The 21,440-nt window shown below is 43.0% G+C and overlaps 2 protein-coding genes and 1 non-coding gene across 3 annotated transcripts in view; all 3 read right to left on the bottom strand.

Annotated features, from left to right (window-relative positions):
• Window positions 1-711: 711 nt before the first annotated feature.
• FMC1 (formation of mitochondrial complex V assembly factor 1 homolog) lies at window positions 712-1,595 on the bottom strand. The gene is made up of 2 exons (XM_064155103.1): window positions 1,111-1,595; window positions 712-964 (listed from the first exon to the last, which is right to left on the bottom strand). Exons 1-2 carry the CDS (start codon window positions 1,246-1,248, stop codon window positions 770-772), a joined length of 333 nt encoding a protein of 110 aa, XP_064011173.1. The 5' UTR covers window positions 1,249-1,595; the 3' UTR covers window positions 712-769.
• Window positions 1,596-1,779: 184 nt separating this feature from the next.
• TRNAR-CCU (transfer RNA arginine (anticodon CCU)) lies at window positions 1,780-1,852 on the bottom strand. The gene has a single exon. It is a non-coding gene; the product is annotated as a tRNA-Arg (tRNA).
• A 7,640-nt stretch (window positions 1,853-9,492) lies between these two features.
• Window positions 9,493-21,440, bottom strand: part of UBN2 (ubinuclein 2) — a 49,594-nt gene continuing 37,646 nt past the window's right edge. Inside the window, exons 13-17 of the mRNA XM_064155100.1 lie at window positions 20,471-20,513; window positions 18,146-19,681; window positions 13,004-13,250; window positions 12,162-12,251; window positions 9,493-11,413 (exon numbers count right to left, since the gene is read on the bottom strand). Of these exons, the coding sequence (XP_064011170.1) occupies window positions 11,364-11,413; window positions 12,162-12,251; window positions 13,004-13,250; window positions 18,146-19,681; window positions 20,471-20,513 (1,966 nt within the window). The 3' untranslated portion in view covers window positions 9,493-11,363. The remainder of the gene's footprint in view (window positions 11,414-12,161; window positions 12,252-13,003; window positions 13,251-18,145; window positions 19,682-20,470; window positions 20,514-21,440) is intronic.

Genomic DNA, 21,440 nt, shown 5'->3' with positions numbered 1-21,440 from the left:
CTGAAACACGTTAGCCTTGCTTATAGCTCCTCCCCCATATAAACAAGCCATATTTTTAGCTACTAAAAGTAATCTTTATCATAGATTTCTTATGTATCTTGCATAAAATTAATTCATTTTCTGAAAGCAGCAACAATTCAAGGCAGTATTTCTTTCCTTCTAAAAAGAAACCTGCTGTTTACAGGTTGCAACACAAGCCAGATAATGTCAGCCCGATTTGTGCAACTGGTAGTAATCAATTACTCCACTGCCTAACACAGTTCTTCTGAGATTGGCAGTGTGCAAGAACAGCACAGGAAGCCTAGAGCCATGGAATCAGCTGCTCAAGAGACACTGAGAAATGTGTAATTCATTCAGTAGTACGTCTTAGAATGGTTACCACTAGCTCAGTGCTATGGGGAAAAAATTACACACGGGATGCAGCTGGAAAATCTTGCAGAAAACAAGGTTCTCTTACCTACGGATTTTGAGCAGAGAACCAACAACCTTGCAGCTCCTTAAGGCAGTTTAGCACTAAAGAACGTCAAGGTTTTGTGCTACAAACAGCCTTTCTCTTTCCATGAAAGCCACCTGTCGTACCACACGTTTGGATCGAAGGAGTGGATCTGCTATGCTTAACAAATTGAGAAATGACTTCCCAGTTATGACGCTTTCGCACGATATTGGCGACTTACAATTGACAGAAAACACTGGCTAGAAAAATCCATCCCGTTTCGATAATTCTAGATTATTTATTCAGGGCTAAAGAGATATCACAACAGAATCATCTTCATCCTTTCCCTCCCGGCTGCTGAGGCAACCTGAAGCCCACCAGGCCAGCAACCTCCTCAGGGGAGCGCTCCCCCTTGCCGTGGTACTCCTGGTGCAGGGCCGCGTGTTCTCGGACGCTGCGGAGCAGGCAAAGGTAGGTGGCAGCCTGGAAGTGCAGCTCCTGCTGGGCCCGGCACAGCTTCTCGCTGGTGACCTGCCAAGAGGAGGGAACAAGCCCCGAGGCTTCACCTCCCTGCTAAGGCCACGGCCCCCCTGCGCTGAGGGTCGCCGCTGCCTCACCTCCTCAGGAGAAAGGCAGGAGGAAAGGAAAGGGGGGGTGGTGAGCCGGCCCACACATACCCGGTGGGCGCGGAAGGCCGCAAGGACGTGCCGGTAGGCAGGGGTGTCGCGGTACGGGCGGCCGGCCCCGCCGCTGGCGTGGCGAAGCTCGCGTAGGAGCGCACGCAAGGTCCGCAGCGGAGAGCCCAGCAGCGCCATCTTCCACACCGCCCCGCGCAGCGGCCAATGAGAAAGCGGCAGAGCTGCTGGCGGGCTTCGCCCTCGTACCCTGCACAGGGGCGGGCAGGCTGCAGAGGGCCGAGTCCAACGGTCACCTTCTCCTTACCCCCAAAAACTAGAGGTCGAGCGTAGAGGCGCGTCCGTGACAAAGGCAGTGCGGCCCGCCCCTGCCCGCTCACTCTGCGGGGCGGAGCTACCCGCCGGTGGCGTGTGTAGCGTGCGTGTTAGCGCTGGCCGAGGGTACCGGAGCCGGGGTCACCGGGAAGCACTCGAGGCGTCCATCTCGCTGCGAGAAGCCGGTTTGGGCTGCAACTCGTTCCCCTCCCGCAGCAGCCCAAGCGGATTGTAGGGGCTTGTTAGAACCGACTGGAGACTCGCAGGAGATGCAAATCCGCAGCAGGCACAAGGTTGGCGTCCAGGAAAGACAGCTCTGCGTTGCGGAGACTTAACAGCTTGCAACTATCGCGCCTCAGCCAGCGAGGATGACAGAAAAAAAAGAAAAATAATGCCCACCCCAGATGGGACTCGAACCCACAATCCCTGGCTTAGGAGGCCAATGCCTTATCCATTAGGCCACTGGGGCTGCCGCGGGAGGGAGTTCTTTATGCAGATACTTCTGTCTTAGTCCCGCCCCTTTTCTTTTTGCAACACACAGAGAAGGTCGCCGGGCCGCGCCTCCTCGCGAGGCGGAAGCGGCGCGGCGCATAGGCCCCTGGGAGCGTCCGGCCGGGCCGGTGTTCGGCTGGAGAGAGGCAGACTCGATAGGGGGCCGCAAAAGGGTTCCTCACGTACTAATGCTCTTAACACCTTTAAAATGTTGTTCTTCGCCAACAGTATTTCCCTCGCCTTCGTGGTTGCTGTCCGAAAAAATCCAGAACACACTCCCCCGACCCCAAAACGACAGTGAAGAGGCCAGCATAAAGCCCCAAGTGCCACCCCCACAAACACAATCACCTTTACGTTTGACTTCCTGTGAGAAACCACGGAGCCAGGGCCGATATGTACATTCTTCTTTATTTAATACAGCACAGACACAGGACACGTAAAAAAAAAGTACACTCATGAAAAAAGCCTGTCACGGTGAGAGACAGGGAACAGCTATGCCGAATTGAGTAAGGCTCCTCCTGCAGAACAGGCGTCTGCTGGCAAGGTTGGATCCCAGAGCAGTCTGCTGCCAAAGAAACACCCAACAAAACAAAACCCCAAACCAAAACCCTGCCTTCCTGCCAGGAAAGCAGAAAAGGGCCAGTCCCTCTCCGAACAGGTGGAGGCAGCAGGAGCAGCAAGGTTCGCTGGAAACAGACCTGCTTAGGACGCTTGGAGCCAAGCACTGATAAAAGGAGAAAGGCTTCCAGCTGCTCCTGCAGAGGGCCAACAGTCCTGGCCTCTGAAAGCATCAGACTCCTCAGGGATAGCAAACCTGAGTCTCTGGAAGAAGTGAAAACATCAAGTAGTCACACAGAAGAGTTTTAAAATCAGTCTCCCTGACTGGGCTCTGCTGGCCACGAGTGGGAACGTGCAGAGGGACAAACCAGCTTCTCCACTAACGAAAGACTAACAGCCATTAACCTGACCAGAACACTACACACGCTGGGAACCGACGCGGGCTTCTGTGGCAGCAGCTTCTTCCTGTTCCTGCTTCAGTTCAGGATGGAAACTCAGCAGGCACCAGTTCCTCTGGCAAAGAGCCTTACACACTTGTTAAAAATTAAAATACAAAACGGGGAGACAGGTGTATTTACAAAATCCATGGCTGGTACAGTACATCATTTTTAAGACACACTAAATGCTACAATCTTTCAGGTCCTGAGATTATTACAAAAAAAAACCCCCAACAACTCAAAACTTGCGTTCAGGTCCAGTTTTATAAAGGAGAGAGGAAAGAAACCACACATTTAAAACACAGCATCCCTTGAAGTTATTGGAACGCCTCCCTAAAAACCCCAAATGAACGCGGTGCTAACCACCCACACGTGGCTGCATTTGGTTGTTCAGGCCTATTGTCACAAGAGGGGAGCATCTAACAGCAGAGTTGATCTGGAGACCTTATCAGGTAAGCACACAACTTTTAGGATCCTCTCTCCATCACTAAGCCCTATGATATGAAACAGGTGACTATTAACAGGAAGGTGAACTTGTATTAACCCATGCTGTACTGAATAAAGCACCACCAGAACCACCATCTCAGACAGGACTGCCACCTCGTAGCCACTGTGCACTCCTTTAGCTGAAGCCAAGGAATGCAAGGAATTCTAGCTGTGGTTTAACAAGTTCATTAACAACCTTTGGCCAGCTGTTTGTTCTGAGCTACCTAGTGAAAAGCAGGGAAACACTTTGTTTGTCCATCTGTTTCTTGGTACTTCATAGTCTCGGGGATGACAGCAAGTCAGGTAGAGTTAAGCTAGCTATATCCAAACTTGCTAAAATACATATATATATACTAAAGTGATGCCAAAGGATGCTGAGGCCAAGCGTCTGTTGAAGGAATAATCCCCACTATCATTACCTGTGCTGACAATATCTGGTTGCATTTTTCTTCACTAAGCCTCTCTTAGGCAGAACTAAAGCAACTTGCACCCACACCTGTTTTGTTTGGATTTCCCCCCCCCCCCCCCTCCAGTGACATACTCTGAACACACTGCTTTTGTATAATCAGAAGTAATCGTCACAGATGCCTTTTTACAAGCACCTGATTTTAAGCTAGGGAATGCCAACACTTTAAGCATTACTCATGAAATGCTTCTAACCCTCAGTGAAAGAACACTACAAGAGACAAATCACAGAACAAGGGTACTAGTTTGACTGCTAAAATAGAACGCTGCTCAGTAGACTTTTGAAGATAAATAGCAGTAGTTAATTTTGTACTTTTAAACAGTAGTCCAAAAATAAAATTTCTCCATCTATTTCCAGTATGGATCTTCAGAACTATGACAGAACATGGTACTAATTGCTACATGATGGAATGAAGCACTGGCAATAAAACACGCTACAGTTCTCACCTCTGACCTAAACTGTTATCTGTAGTTACATACAAGACTGAAAGATCAGTGAGAAATACAAATATCTAGCTACTGGGTAGCTAACAACTCCCCTTGTTTAGAAGCAACTTCATTTAAGTGAGAAATTGATTTAATTCCCTTCTGATACTGGAAGAAAAGCTATGGTATCTCATGAGTTTCTGAACATTAAAACAAAACAAACATTGCTGCAGCTCCTTAAACCAATTTTGAGAGCTGAATAGTCTAAAAAACCTCTTGGACCAAAGCTTGTCACAAGAGGTGGGTTCAGCTTCCCTCTTGGAGCAGCTTCATGACACTTGACACTATGTGTTGCACCAGTGAAAGGCTTTCTTTTCTTAAAATACAAGTTTCTTCACGTTAGCAAAAAAGACTTCTGCAGTACAGACATTCAAAAAATAGTGAGTTTTCTTTGGGTAAAACGGCAACATGTGTTAAGAGGGGCTGGGGGCAGGAATGCATGTAACACTGAAACACATAAATAATTATCTGCATAGTTGATATTAGTGACTACTAATCAAACTAAGGCCTTATCTGGAAAATGCTGAGAACAGAAGAGTTTCTTCCCTCACTCCTCTGGTGAAATCTGGAAAGCCTCAAAGAAGCTCTGGCTGCCTCAGCAGCTACTTGGTTTTGGCCTGTGGTGGTGGTTATCTCCTGACTGGTTTCAGTGGATTCTCTCCCTCACTTTTTCTCTCAGTACCAGATAGTAATAAACATAACTACCTGTTGATAAAATACATCTGCACACACTGCTGGGCAAAGAGAAAGAAAAACATGGAACAGAACAAAGCCAAACCCTTTAGTGCTCCACATGGTAAGAATCAAAATAGCTTTGGATTTCTTCACCATAAAGAAAAATGTACTAGTTAATGGTTACTATTTAAGCAGAAGAGGAAGGCAAGACTGAAGTTCACTTCTAGATAAAAACATTTCTTTTTCCTAGAGTTGCACTGCAGAATTCTATCTGTCAGAAATGACTACAAAACACAGACCTATGTCCTTGACCACTGACAAGATTAGCACAGTTTTATTTGAGTGTGCAAAACCAGCTGTGAGGAATCTTTGTATTTCCCCAGTTATGGGCCAGTTCCAGGCCATGCTGATCTCTCAGCATAACTCATAGCAGCAGCAGCAGGGCTTTCTATGGCCCCAAAAGGCTATTACAGCAGCAAGGGATCACTGGGTCACAGAAAAAAGGATGACGAAGCCCCACCAGAAGTTTCCACAAACAAAGCATTTCCCTTACAAAACCTATCTTTCCAGTGGCCTGGTAAGCATACTTCTGGCTGCTTATTTTGGCAGTGATTTCTTAAACAGTAGACAGACACAGATTTTAAACAAATGCAGCTGTTGTGAAGACTGCAACAGTCAACCATCACCAGCTGTAAATGCCTTATAGATAATCTCACAGATTAGCCTAGGATAAAGCACCTATGTGCCCACCATAAACTGAACAGCAACAAAAGAGCCAGGGTAACTTAGCTTACTGTCCAAGGTGAATATGACAAACCACTGAAGTTACTTCACTGATGCACCTAAGGCAGATTAAGAAGCACCTTCACTATTATTACTCTGACTGGCTGAGCTACCAGCCATAGTCCTCTCTTTGACTAGTAGAAGCAATCTGCCTGTAGCCTAGTTTACATAAACAGGTTCACTCAAACATGTGCAGACAAGCAATTAGGCTGTTCTCTGCCACAGGAATACGGTGTCTCTGATACCTTATTTTCTGCTCTTGAGATGGGTTCTACACCTAGGAAACACTCTTCAATCCATTCCCATTCTGGGAAGTAAATGCTTCCTTTTCATACTGTAGCTGACGGTTTGGAAGCGCATCACAGCACTGGCACAATCTTGTGCCGCATGTATATGTCACCTTGAGTTTAGTACTTGATCAACTAGTAAACTGCTACTTTTAGGTATGCATGTTTATAATTATCCTAAGTGAGATCCTTGGCACAGACTTGAAATCACTACCAAAGACTGTTAATTGTCAGAGAACAAGAACACAAGCACAGATGCTCTTACAATGGTTCACTTACAACCAGCAACACATGAACTTATGGTTTGTTCTAGCAAGAGAACAAACCCTTAATGAAATCTCAGCAAAATGAGTCATATCTCAGTCAAGTTCCTCTGGAGAAGTACTTCATGGTGAGCAACCTAGGCAGCGTGTGAAGCATAGCCAGGCTTATCTTCAGTTAGCAGCTGCACTCTTGCAGATTTGACCAAATTCCCTTATACAACACATGGTGAAAAAGGGACAACTTTGGTAAACACAAGAACCCTTGCAATAACTGGTGTCAAGCAGATGTGAACAGCCACAAAGAAGATTTCTTGCAATTCATCTCAACTCAAACTTGTTGCAAGGTTAGCTATTTCTACCTTCTTTTAACCCTCCTAAGGGGCTGTCTGCCACACATCTGCTTCAAGATTCAGTAACTGTGTGATTTAGTATGTAATGAAGTTGTCAGATCGGGCCTGTGTTTTACTCATGACCTAACTGAGATCCAAACTTAAATCCTCCAGAGAAAAACAACCCAAAAAGTTTCCTTCCCACTAGCAACTTCCTTTCTCTCATGCACATTTACACACACACACATCTTTATTGTACTGCCACCTTGGCACAGATGTTCACCTGTGTAAGAGAGACAGCAGAACGTAGAAGGATGAACAGGTTTCACAGGAGTATTGCTGTATGTGTGTGCAAGAGAGAAAGAATGCACAAGCACACAGAACCAATGCCATGCTACAGCAGCTATGAAGTTACACACATTACACGCCTTTTTTTTCCCCCTTTAGAAAAGAGTGGGGGGGAAGAGTTTAACAGCATAAAGCCATCTTGGCAAGCTTAAGATTTTCCTCCAAAATGCCTTCCAGCACTTCAGGATCTCTGAGAGCAGTTTAAAGAGGGTAAAGAAATAAAATAAAGAGAAAAAAAAAAAAAAAGGCACTTAAACAAAGGACAAAGGCCTGAATCAAGTCAGTCATGGAGGGTAACAACCATTTCACCAGAGCTAGGACCAATCAAAACCTACCAACCTTTTCATTCCTATAAAATTAAAATTGCATAAAGTGTTAATTAATCAGTCATTTACCTACTGCTTTCACCTTCTGGTTCATTTAATGGGAAAACAAACCAACCAACCAACCCAAACAAAAAGCAAATGTCCCTCTAATGATTTCCTCCCTCCGGTTCAGCAAAAGTAGTTATTTGTGGGAGGAAGCTTTCCACATCTTGTTTTAACTGCAGGTTTTCCCTGCAGTGCCATCTAAAAGTTAAGAATCCCAAACAAAAGCAGAAGAGGGACCACAGTGCCTTCACCAAGTCACTCAAAAAAACCCCCTCCAAACCAACCAAACAACCCAAACACCCCAACACTTCTAATCCAGCTGTGGGCAAAAACTACTCAAAACAAAATCCAAACCTGTAAACTAGATCAAGAATTGCTAATAAATACAGCCAAAAGTTCATTTTATGTATGTAGCAGCAAATGTGACAAAGTTAGTTGGAGCCCGAGATGACTCCCAGAGGGTTAACAGTTCACACAACTGATGGCAGCTTGGGAGAGTTGCAGGATTTCGGTTTTCATGTCCTCAAGGGTCTTGCACCAAGTGGAGAAGGAGTGTGGAGGAAGGGTCAGGTGATGGGACTGTGGCAGGAAAACAGGCTCTTGGCACCTGTCCCCCCCTAAATCTGTGCATCAGACAACTTTGATTGGATTCAAACAAGAAGCAGAACCCAGATAATTAAGTTACTTCTGATTAGCAGAAAACAGATGTGAAACCCACAGCATCCACACTTGGGACCTAGTTGGTTGGGATTAGTCATGTACCTCAAATCAGCAGAGAAGCCTGGACAAAGTGATTTAGGCCATTTGCATATTGGAGCAGGAGAAGACTGCAGTTATAGTCCAAGGTATCAAGAAACTCTGCAGCCTGTTTTCCATCTAGTCTGCTTTCTTTGCAAGTGTCTCAAAAGGACTTAAGATAGCTACCACAACTTTTCAGACTTTGGATCACATAGCAGAAAATATTCCCAGATGGTTTTAACATCTAAAACCTGTGTCTGAACATATTGCTTGCATTTGTTTAGGGCTTTCAGTGAGCTGGACATGTTAACTCATGTACAGTCCCCAAACCAAGGTCAGCCCTGCTGCCTGGAGAAGGCAGCTCTACTTGGCTTTCTTATTGCTTGTGAATACTGAGGGTTATTTAGTATGTACAACACTACAGTTTATTAACAAAGGCCCTTAAAAAGTAGTAAAAAATTTGGGGGAAATGTCTTTAGAAGAGCTCCTGTGCAGAAAATAGTAAAATATTAACCTAAATGTTGCATTTGGATGTTGTGGAAAACTATCACTTCCCTATCCTGTTTATGCTACCTGCAAAGGTTTGTTATTTCCTTTGATTTGGCCTTGCTAGGCTTGACCAGGGAGAATGGGAAACAGGGAACGTAGACCTTTCCACCACTGTTGCTGATTCCTAAGCTCAGGAGCATGATGACCAAAAACAGTTACCTTGTGGAGGCTGTCTGAACTGGCTTCATGAACAATGTGTGATCATCTTTATTTTTGTCACCCTACTACCTGTTTCCACAGTAAGTGTTACTTTGTTTCTCAAGACTGAGAAGCTTAAAAGGCCACAGACAGGACTACTCCTACCCTCCTTAAAATTTAGAGAGGATACTCCTCAACTGCAGATGAGGTATACTTCCAGGAGGCGAGGAATGTTGAAAGGAAACTTGTGCTGTAGTTCTAAAGGGCTCCAAGTCTCTCCCAGTCTAAAATTTCATTAAGTATGAAGACAAAAGATGACAACTTGAATGAGATGTCTTGATGAGAAAAACACAGAAGAGGTAGAACTCTCTTAGGACAGGGTCTTTCAAATATATTGCTGCCTGGTATCTCACTGCTGCAACTCCCTTAGCTATGTGCATTGCTAGAAAGTATCAGGTTTGGCAGTTGGAAGAATTAGCATCCTGCTAGAACTGCTAAGCCTCAAAAGCCAACAGCTACCCTTCTTCAACCCTTCCTGGAGAAAAAAAGAAGAAAAAAAATGCAGGTAAAGCTTGCATTTTAGGTATTTAGATAGGATTTGCACAGTATTAAGAATGCCAGAGTTTATGTAGCTGTATGCTTCAACTCTAAATAACTCTGATGGAGATGCAAGCTTATCCAATCAACACATCACATACAAAACATTAGCACTCACTAAAAAAAAGCATTTAATTGACAGATGCTGTGGAGTGAAATTAATGAACTAATGCATCTTATTTTAATTCAATTTGACTTCCACGGAAGTGTTGTGCAAAGACATTTATTGCTGAGCTCAACCCAACATTTTTATACTAAATACACAATATATATTAAATTCACATATATATTTATATAAAATTAAAGTGAGCTCTAAATAGAAAAGAAATTGTTGTCTGATCTAAGAAAAATAAATCACATGTAAAAGAAGCCTGAAAGCTGTAAGTTAATCTAGTAAAAACCACTGAAGATTCATTATCCATGGGTCAAAGTCTCTCTGGAAGGTGTGAGATAACCAATAGTCACTGGTTTGATCTCAATTCAAACTGCTGGTAAGCCTAGCTCCTAGGAATTTCAGCATCTCCAATTAGAGGAATGTTTTGGGGTAGAAAAGCATACTCCTATCTGCCTCCTTCCCCCGTGACTTCTTTCAGTTTTAAGTGACAGCGCAAGGGACTCAAGAGCAAAGTTCTGTCCTAGTGTCAAAGTGCAATGTGTGCTGGGTGCTTCCTAAACTTACAAATGAGCCAGTTAATGTACTGCTACCCAAAAACGAAACAAAAAAGTAAAAAGCCAGCTCTACAGTCTTGTGCTACCACATAAGAGTTCAGATCAGGAACTCCTCAGGCCAGCAGGGGCTGGAAATGCTGGAGACAACCCATTCAGCCCCCAGAAGAGAAGGCACCTCTGGTCGCTTCTGAACGACTCCTCTTTGGCTAATGCCTGAGGCAGTATTAACCTGGCTCTTCAACAGGTCATGATGAGCTTGAACTAGCAAATAAGTATAATGCATGGCTTCTGGGAGAAGTTTGGGAGATGAGGATGAGGAGTTGGGCTTTTGAGAAGATGAGGAAGATCTAGAATGAGTAAAGAACTGGCTGTGTTTTAAAAGAGATCTGAACAGAACATCACTTAATTTCAGTAGCAGATAAGCACAAGGCAAAGGAAAAGAAAGTTTAACAAATGGAAGGACTGAAAAAAAAAAAATCACTGTGCCTTGGAAAAAAAAACAGTGGGAAAGAAATGCTAGTCTGACCAACATGAGTTTCCTCTTCATGTAAATGCAAAATATTCCACCCCCTTCCTTCCCTAAAATATTTATTTTAGAAAACAAACAAACAAAATTGAACAAGGAGCAAGGGATTTCCCAGTAGTCTGTCTCTCACATCTCAGTGTACCAGATAGAAGGTTCTGAAGACAACTCTAATGAGACTGCATACATCTGTAGGGCTCCCTAAAGCCAAACAGCCTTGTAAAGTTGGAAAAGTGTCCATACTAGAAACTGCATTTGTATAAGGGTTTAATTATAATGCAAAGCATCCCAGCATCGCCTTTACTCTACGTAACCTTTGGTCCACAACCACGTAGCACGCTCAGGACCTACACAATCTTATACTGGGCACTTTGGGCACTAATGAAGTAGATGATTCCACCTTACACAATGGATGGAGAAACCTATTCTAGCTCCTCTCACTTTCAACTCTTCATTGGACATCACCTAGAAAAATAAGTTTGTGCTGCTGTGGGTTTGACGATCAATTTCTTTTAAAAGCCAATCAGAGCAGGTATAAAAAGCTTGTTTCTTTAGGCAAGATCAAACTATGACCAGTCTGCATGACCAAGGAGGACCAGTCCTCCTTTTCCTTCTCTCTTTGATCAAGTATTGTTTTATTTTTCTTCTTCCTCTCACCACAGTGCTTGGGATCAGAATATGTAAACATTGACAGAAACAGCAGCCCTGTGACAATAAGCACTTTCCCAACTGGGCAGATTCTGTCAGCCAACCAGAACTGCTTCAGCTCCCTTGCTTGTCCAGAAGTCACTGGTTTTTCCGCTGTAACTTAGTGTCCCCTTTACTTTGGCCTCCATCTGTAGTTTAGAGACAGGAAAAGAAAGGGAAGAGTAAGAACATGAGTGAACTTCTCCTTTTACAGCTTACAGCAATAGTGAAATTTCACATGTTCAGCTTTAGCATCACCAAAACCCACCATGTCTTTCCAGAGTGAAAGACTCTGCATTTTCTCTGAGCTTCAATTACAATAAGTATCACTGTTGAAATCTGAGATACCACGCTTCCTACCAAAAGATACTACCTTTCTGAAGATTAAGTTGCAGCTTGAGATACTGGAAAAAAAACCTCAAACCCAAGCCTTTCTTTAGAAGACTTCACATTTTAATGATGTTATTTGAGTATTCAATCCATTGCACTCACTGTGACAAAACAATTAACTTGTACCCAATGTAGCCAATTGATGTGTTTTAAACAGCCTCCCACAACACCACTGCCCAGTTTTTGGTGCTGAGGACTCCAAGAACAGGATGAAGAACCCTCATGGAGCCACTGCCTGTTCCTTCTCCTGTTAAGAAATCAACCCTACAAGTAGCAAAGAAAGTATTATTGAACTGTCACAATTTTTGTTCCTGACATTGAAGATGAGTAGGATAAAACTGTTCAGGTTCCAAAAATACTGCTCTGAGAGAAGGTGTACTGCTATCAAAGCTTCTTCCTGCATTCTGTCTTCATAAACCAGTTTCAGTTCTGTTATACATCTGGTTTCAGTCCAGGGCAGGAATCTGACTTGAAAAGTAACTAGTAAGAAAAATACCATGTCTTTACCTGTGTAAGCTTGCTGCAAGTGAGCAGGCAGAGGTGAGTGAGACAGCGTTGCTGCGTGCTGAGCACCTGGCTGTAAACCCTTCAGTAAGTCTGGAGAAAAAAGGGAGAGCAATAACGATGAAAAATAAATTCTGAGGGCAGAGAAGTCCTTTGTGAAATAGGAAGCTTTTATTTGTTATGATGCAGCTATAGTAGCATACTGATTTTAACAGATTACTGTAGATGTATCTCAGCAACAAAAACTAAGTTCCTGATAGCATTCTGATGGCTGGAATAAACAGCAAGAGATCTATTTAGATACAGTTACTCAAGTCACAGCAAGGACTATACCTCACTACTGGGATGCAATTCTTTGTATCATTTTCTTGAGCAGAAAGACCAGAAATTGAGAGGTTGAAAACAAATTATTTCTTTAAGTAACCAGAAAAATATCAATGCCATCTCACTTGATGCTTCCTCATAGGAAGTGTTTGATATCTGAGATCACTGAGCTAAAGCTAATTTTAGAATCACCATAGTAAGTCTTTGTTGTGTTGTGACATTTGGAGACTTTTAAGCTATATTCCTTTCTAAAGGTAAGGGATCAACTTAGTTGACCCCCCCAAAAAAAACATGCTCAAAATTAATTGTACATATTGACTAAGTTACACTTATCAAAATTGATTCATAACATTTGGATCACTACACAGAATTTTACCACTGAAGAAATCCCATTTAGTCTCCTGTGGAGATTGTCAAGAACCACATTTGAGTCTCTCAGAACTTTATTGCCTCCCATCTTGATTTCCATCTTCAGGATGCATCTTTCCTCATAGCACTGTGTGATAACTAAGACTACTCACTCTGAGTTAGGCTGTGGTGGAAAGCCGCTGAGGTAGATCCCGAGGTGGTTGTCACTCCAGCTGTGTCTGTCCCAAAGCCAAGCAGCTCCAAGGGAAACTGGAAGGGCACGGTCACAGGAACAAGGCCACCCAGCATCCCAAAAGGAGTTAATGGTGCAGATGTCACATTCTGACTGGTTACAGATAGGGGTGATGCCATGAGAGTCAGAGGTGAGGCATTAGCCAGTAAGGATGCTCCTGCTGTTGACTGCACAAAGAAAAGGAGTACTTCAAGATTTTAAATCTCTGAGTTGTGTTCAAGGAGATAAGAATCAACTGTACTTTGAGTGTGGCTCTATTAAGAACTGTATTAAACTATCAATAAATATTCACTTACCCAGTGAGGACCTCTTCCCACTGTTCATCTGGTAAGTGCAATGTACATCTTGGATTCAGACAACAATAGTTCATCTCATGTTTTTCTCATCAATCTTGCAGGTAATTTCCTGTCTCCCTTCTAACGAGTCACTGGCTCTACAGTTACAAATCTAATGCAACATCTTCTGTTATACTAACAATACAGAATTACCAGATGTAGGTCTGAAGCTCTTTGGAAGCACAATGTTACTCTGCCCTCTCCAAATCTGGGTCTTAACAGAACATGGACTTTCTTTCTAAAGAGGTTGCTTAGAATAAATCATTTTTGCAAATTCAAGTTTCTGCATAAGAACCTCCACACTTCCAGGAGTCAGGTTACTGAGATGCAGACATACATATGCATGCATGGTTGCTTGCACCTATCAGAAGAAATAAACATCTGTTCTACATGTCACAATGAAGTTAAAGTCACTGAAAAAAAAACAAAATTAGCCAGAACATTAGCTGTAACAACTCCTAAACTGCATTAATTCCTCTCAATTTAAGAAAGATGTTGAGCTGCTTGGACATGTCCACAGAAGGGCATCAAGGCTGGTGAGGGGTTGGAGCACAGCCCTATGAGGAGCAGCTGAGGGAGCTGGGCTTGTTCAGCCTGAAGAAGAGGAGGCTCAGGGGAGACCTCTTTGCTGTCTACAACTACCTGAAGGGAGGTTGTAGCCAGGTGCAGTTGGTCTCTTCTCCCAGGCACCCAGTGACAGAACATGAGGACACAGCCTCAAGCTGCACCAGGGCAGGTTTAGGTTGGACATTAGGAAGAAATTCCTCAGGAAAGAGTGATGGGCATTGGAATGGGCTGCCTCATGAGGTGGTGGAGTCACCATCCCTGGAGATGTTTAAAAGGAGACCGGATGAGGCAATTAGTGCCATGGTTTAGTTAATTAGGAGGGTTAGGTGATACGTTGGACTCGATGATCTTAGAGGTCTTTTCCAACCTGGTTAATTCTCTGTGTGTGATTCATTTAACAACCTTCCCTTCACTGTACCTACAGTATTTTTATACACTAATATTAATTCTCTAATGCTCTACAAACAGCCAGTAGAGAAATTATTTTGAATCACTCTCATCTGTTATTTGATTTAGAAAGACCTCAGACCAAAGGGGACTTCAAGTCTATGCATCTATACAAGAAAACCTTAACTTAACCCCAAACTTAGAATTGTTTTAATGAACATGAGCTTAAAATGAAGTTTCCTTGAGTTCTGTAGTATCAACTTACAGAAACGGCAAAAAGAAATTTCTAAAGGTGTTCACAGATTAAAGCAGTTAAAGGCTGAGTTACTACTTACAAGGAAACAGATTTTTGAAACAGTAACCCTCCAAGTGCAAACAATCAAAGCTATGATGTTACTAGCAAATGTTGTAGTGCTCATCTTATGAGTAACAGCTTCCAAGATGTACTCCATTCCACAAGTAGAAAAAAACCTAAATAGATGAAAAACTTCAACATACATCATTCATAGAATCATAGAATCAACAAGGTTGGAAGAGACCTCCAAGATCATCCAGTCCAACCTATCACCCAGCCCTATCCAATCAACTAGACCATGGCACTAAGTGCCTCATCCAGGCTTTTCTTGAACACCCCCAGGGACGGTGCCTCCACCACCTCCCTGGGCAGCCCATTCCAATGGGAAATCACTCTCTCTGTGAAGAACTTCTTCCTAATATCCATCCTATACCTACCCTGGCACAACTTGAGACTGTGTCCCCTTGTTCTATTGGTGGTTACCTGGGAGAAGAGGCCATCCCCCACCTGGCTACAATGCCCTTTCAGGTAGCTGTAGACAGTAATAAGATCACCCCTGAGCCTCCTCTTCTCCAGGCTAAACAGGCCCAGCTCCCTCAACCTCTTCCCCCTTGCCTTTAAAAGGCCTGATTCTGCAATAAATCTATGCACAAAAATGGCAACTGTTCACTATGTAATCTTTTCTGTGCAATATAACAGATGCCATATAGTAACTTCTCAGTCTTGGCTTTGTAAAACACTTGAATGCAGAGAGCAGCTTTGTAATGTGCTCTTCCAAGACCTTACTTACTCTCTGAAAGGACAAAGATATTCAGTGGTGGAAAGAGCTACAGAGAATGCCCTAAAAGAGTGGCAGTTCAGATGTTTATCTCTTCTGTGACAGCACTTCATGGAAGTGTTCATCCTGCTCATGTAAATGTGTGTCACTATAATCCTTAGAAGTCTCAGATTAAGAGCACTAAGCAGCATCTAAGGAAAACACATGCAGTAACTGCTGGATTCTAGAGTAATTTGGCTTTGTATTCTTAGGAAATAACTTCAGGTACTCCAGAGTAAAATTTCTGTGGAGCTAGAGCAGGCAGCTTATATTCTGGTAAATAACTGTGTCAGCCACAAGAAGGAGAACTCTTTTTAGAAACTCTTCCTATTTAGGAATGTCTTCATTATCACATGAAATCTTCTAGTTCAGTGTAAGCAGACCAGGACATACTAATGAGCAACTTGGATACCATCCTCATCTTCTAATTAATAGCATCTTAGATAGGAATTAAACCCATAAAACTTCACTGAAATGGCTTCACTCTCAGTCTCATGCAAAGTTTTAAGAGGGGTAACTAACGCCTTAATATACATTGCACCTAACAACTGCCTTGGAATTGGGTTCAGCAGTCAGCAATAAGATCTTTCAGGCTAAATAAAGCCCTCTTATCACAACTCTCTTTCTCTTCAGTGTACTTGGACTGGGAGGAAACTTGATTCTAATCTCTTGAACATACTCCACTGCCTAAGCCTCAGTTTGCAGAATAGCAACAGGCATATTCTACAGTTGATCTTCCTTGCACCATTCGTCCCAACCACTTCTTTGGTAACACAGTAACGTCTGAAACGTCAAAATCCTCCACCTGTGCAGTCAGGATAGTTTTGTGATATTATATACTCTAGTTATATAATATCACTAGTACCTCTAGTTAACTTCACCCCCCTTCTATACACCATCACAGCTTATTTTGCTGCATTTCAGTGTGCACTCGTGTTATTTGATTAGCTACCACATCTCCTCCAAGCCTCTTCATTACCACTGTCTGCCACAATACATTTTGTTCCTCAGGTGATCAGTATCTCTAAAATATACATATTTACTTGCTTTTATGTATAGGAAAGTTTGCCTGAATGAATCTCATCATCCGGCAGAGCACTACTTACTTCCCTTGCTTGTCATCCTTAAGCACTACCACATCCATTCTGCATTTTCTTCTACATCACAACAATTGTATCCAGTGGATTCTGTTGATTGCACCAGAAAAGATCAACTCTGTTCCCACTTCATTCACTGTAGCCTTTTTTGTCTTTTCCAGGTACCTGAGTACCCACACTGCTCAGTTCTTCTCTAGGCCCTATGTGGTACCTTACTGGCCCTTACACAGCAGATGGGTTGAGGTTTTGTCATCCAAAACTACCCACAATAATAAGGCGGCTGTGCCAGAGTCTGCCAGGCATTTCTTATTTACTCTGAGACTCTTAAGGTACCATAGGATGAAAGACCTTAGAAACATCTTGTAAAAAGTCATCTTCTTCCTGTTACTCAGCTGCACTGAGAAAAATTGGACAGCAAACTAAATATTATAAACTGTTGCTACAAGCTGAGTATAGATCACTACACACAATAGCTATGGGCACTGTTCAAAAAAGAACCAAAGATCTTCCACTTGCTGTACACCAAGTTTCTAATGCACAGCAGTACTGCTTTTCTCAATTAGTGAAGACTTCAGGACAGAAAAAGCAGTAAAAGACTGGGAAAGCTCAAATCAGATTCATAGAATTGTTTGGGTTAGAAAGGACCTTAAAGATTATCTAGTTCCAACCTCCTCATCATGGGCAGGGACAACTTCCACTAGACCCAGGTTGCTCAAGGCATCATCCAACCTGGCCTTGAACACTTCTCAGGAAGGGGGCGTCCATGACCTCCCTGGGCAACCTGTTCCAGCTTCTTACCACTTCAATTCCCAGTGAGAACACATGACTTGGGACAGCAGGTTGCCCTCCGAGTGTTATTTAAATGGTTTGCCTGAGTTTTAGAACAGTACTTCCAAAATACCTGGTTTGCAGGACTTATTTTATCTTCAGTGAGAGTCCTGTATAAGCACTCTCCAACAATGTCTAGAATATTTACATATTGGTGAGGTGTCTTATTCAGGTTGACTGGATCCTACAAAGTCAAGTCTATTCCATCACAAATACTGACGAAAAGATTATTTTTTTAAATACAAGTCTTAAATAATACTCAAATCATAAGCAACTCAACTCCAGTTTTGCAAGTTCACGGTGAAGTTCGGCAACAAATGCACCAAGACACCTTGCCACATGACCACCAGAATTACAAACACACAGAATCAAACAACACAAGAAAATACATGCCCTGTGAAAATATGTCCACATAAAGCTTACCTTCCCTAGTGCTAAAACAAACCACCAACCAACCAACCCCAAACCCCTAAAACCCAACACAAAAATCTGTTCCGCAGCATGGACCAACCAACATTTCAGTGAGGATTTGCTCCACACCGAGTGTTGCATTTCACATTAGCTGCAAATCCCTATTTACTAGTGCAAGGTACTTTCACCAAGATCCACATGCATGCTCAGTAGAAACATGACATTTATGACACGTTTTCAAAATCAGGGTACTGCAAGAAAGAATGTTTACAAAGTGTGATCAATATTAATCTAAGTTTTAGATGGAAACTCATTAGATGCATACCTGGACACTGGCTGCTACAACTGAAGACCCTGAGGCAGAAGATGGTCTGTGTGGAGTTGACAACTGCTTAGTAGCACCCTGTGTTCCACTTCCTGCTCCCCCAGACAGACTAGTCCTACTAGCTCCACTTGAGTTAAGGTTACTGCCTCTGCTGGCAGGTACATTCATTCCAACTCCACCCAAATTGTTTTTACCAACAGTTCCAGAGGGAGAAGAGTTGGGTAATTTTGAAGCCTGAGGGTTCTTTGCAGGCTGAAGGCCTGAGGTGCGATTAGAGGGCAGTAAATTCACCGCCGGAGACTGCCTGCTGATATTTACACCACTGGTCTGTTTATGGAGGGGGTTGTTGCTGGAGTGACTACTCTGGGAAACTAGTGCACTTGAACTGGAAGAACTGGGTGTTGTTGCAGGCCTGGGGGATGAGGTGGACTTGGATGAAAATTTAGGTGATGCATTGGGCTTAGGTGTCACCGAGGGTTTAGATGCAGTGGGCTTGGGAGAGGCAGCAGGTTTGGGAGAGGGAGCCATCGAGAAGGGAGGCTTGAAACCCTGGGATGAAACTTGTGACACCATAGCCTTGGCTAAATAGTTACTAGAGGTAGAGGTGCTGGATGTTGACCGAGAAACCAGTGGGTGAGACACTTGAGAGCCACTTCCAGATGAGGGATTTGACAAAGGCAGGCGATACACAACAGACTTGTCTTGAGCCTTGATGACTGGTGATGAGCAAGACAGTTTGGGGTTACTACTCAATTTCACCACCGGGTTGGTCTGTGATTTACTAATAGTTGCTTGTAAAGGAGATACGTATTTCTGCTGTACAGCTGAATGCTGGTGCACCTTTGTCACTTGTGATGTTGAGGAAGAACTACCTTGAGCCTCAGAAGATGATACCAAGATATTAGCATCCTTGGTTCTTTGAGAGGAGGTGGAAATAGCTGCTTGAGTCTTAGAGGAAGAAACATGAGTCTGCGAAGAGGAGGAAGCAGCTTGGATCTGGCTTGACCTCTGTAGTCCTTGCTGAAGTAGTTTGGCTGGCAAAGGCTCTAAGGAAACCTTAGGATTTTGAATTGAAGATCCAGCAATAAGGCCTGAAGAGATACCAGTGTGAACTAGGTCCTGGGGTTTCTTTGGTACTGGCCCTGTGTGACCAGCAATAAGACTTGATGAATGGGGTGTTTGAGTGGGCTCTACTTTCTTTGAAGTTGCCAGGGGCAGCTTACTCATAATGCTTGCTAGTTTCTCCTCCCTCAGTCCAGGGCGAGGTCTGGATGTTGGTGTGTCTATCGTGGATCCAAGAGGTGATCCCTTGGCACCATTATTGATAACTGCCAGAGCATCAGAAATAGAGTCCAGTGATGGTGGGTGGAAAGAGAGGTCTTCATCCAGTGAGTCGTCCAAGCAGATGGTCTCTGGAGCTGGTGTGCAGCTAGAGCTGGCTGGGGTGCAGACAGGTGTGCTGGAAGTCAGTACAGCAGCACAACTCGAGTTGACTGCAGACATGCACGTTTTCTGTTCTTTCTTTGGACTGGAGTCCTGAGAATGAAGAGAGGGAAAAAAATCATGTTTAAGAACCTTCCTGAAGTCAATCTAAAGTCATCTTCAGTGTAAGTTACCCTGTAAATAGAGATGAGCCCAAGGATCTGCTATTGAAATCTTCCTATTAAGGTATCTATAGGATCACAGTGTTTGAGGTGCTGTGTGCCAACTCAAATTTCTGCCCTGCAAGAGTGGTCAGGGATTGCAACAGGCTGCCCAGAGAGGTAGAGTCGTCACCATCCCTGGAGAGGTTCAACAAGTGTGTGGACATGGCAGTTGGGACCACGGTTTAATGGCCACAGTGGTATTGGGTTGATAATTGGACTCAATGATCTTTGAGGTTTTTTGCAACCCAGTTTTGTTGTTCTAGCTCATATTTATTTGTATTTAAAAACCTAGAGCTGTTGCTCCACAACTGCAAGTGTCCCACACAGTTAAAAATGATCAGTGCTGTGAGGAACAGGATAGCTGATCTGATCACTAGGCAGAACTGCTACTGAAGACACTTGGTCATGTCTAACAGGAACCTCTATGACCTTACTATGTTCCTCCCAACTACACACTTTTTCCAGTGTCACCAAATGAACACAAGTAATTTTCAAAAGAAATACAGCTTAAAGTTATACAGTAGCCTTTTGTGAAAACTTCCTTTAAAGAACACATCAAGTCAGTAAGTTCTTACAGCACTGCCTGATGGAACTCTGCTGCCAGACTTCTTCTGGATCAGAAGCAGGGAACAAGCTGTATCAAGCACTTATAAAATTCAGATATCTAAATGGTATTTACCTTCACTTTGGGTTTGGGAGCCAAAATCACCTTCTTCTTTGCCCTAAAATAGAGGAGATACGAGCACATCAGAAGATAAAATGAAAAGCAAGATGCTTTAACTGTTACCTTAATTATATCCCAATAAACTAGAATAACAACTACTGGAGTCCAGCTTCAATAATAGAACATCCTTGAAATAGAAAGTGGGTTAAAATGTAGAGGAAGGAGAAAACAAGCACACTTCTAATCCATTTTTTGTCGTGTATCTCTAAGTGAATTAGATGCAGAATTCACTGAACTGCTGATACAACTCGATATATATATCAGGAGAGCTACTTTTTACTTCTCAGACTTAGAGAAACTTAAAAGCATTAAGCCATCTCAGCTTCTTAACAGTCTTAAGAGTTTGACTGCTTGGCAGAGTTTTGTCCAAACTGAAGTTACTTACAGTGATGCAAATTTGCTTTATGTTGATGTTTGTCACTGAGGAATATATTTTATATTCTCATTTATATTTCAAACTACATTAAAACAGCTCCTTCCCCCTTCCCACCACAAAAAAAAGTGTTTTATTGCTTATCAACTGTGAAACAGTTGTCTGTAACTTCTGTTTGTTGCAAGAAGCTATTTAACAATTGCAAATGAACCTAGAAGTTTAAGTGAACACCACAGCACCAACTGCATTTACGGGAGCAAGAACAGCATTATGGATTATTAGTCAGTAACAGCTCAAAAATTAAGCATTTCACATCACACTTTCCCATTGTTATTTCCTCATGAGGATCAACAGATTTACACCAGATAGGTCATTAATTCTCCTTTCCTAGGCAGCTAGGAATATACCTTCTAAAAACAGATCAAACTGTAAATGAATCAAGACTCAGTTTTGCTATTATGTGAAAAAATATCCCACGTAATTCTATTTATCATAAATGCTGTGATTGGGATGTCAATCAAAGTTGTCGTTGTTTATCTGAGTTCTCACTGA

Source organism: Pogoniulus pusillus, chromosome 15 (assembly GCF_015220805.1).
Source record: "Pogoniulus pusillus isolate bPogPus1 chromosome 15, bPogPus1.pri, whole genome shotgun sequence".
Lineage (NCBI taxonomy): Eukaryota > Metazoa > Chordata > Aves > Piciformes > Lybiidae > Pogoniulus > Pogoniulus pusillus.
The sequence above is the reverse complement of the archived record's forward strand: the minus strand, read 5'-3'. Positions and strand labels throughout refer to the sequence as shown.

Bases quoted from the DNA above. Each gene is read 5' to 3' on its own strand.
- FMC1 (XM_064155103.1), bottom strand. From the start codon at position 1,248: ATGGCGCTGCTGGGCTCTCCGCTGCGGACCTTGCGTGCGCTCCTACGC. The intron at 965-1,110 runs GTATGTGTGGGC...TCCTCTTGGCAG, and splicing joins CGGCCTTCCGCGCCCACCGG to GTCACCAGCGAGAAGCTGTG.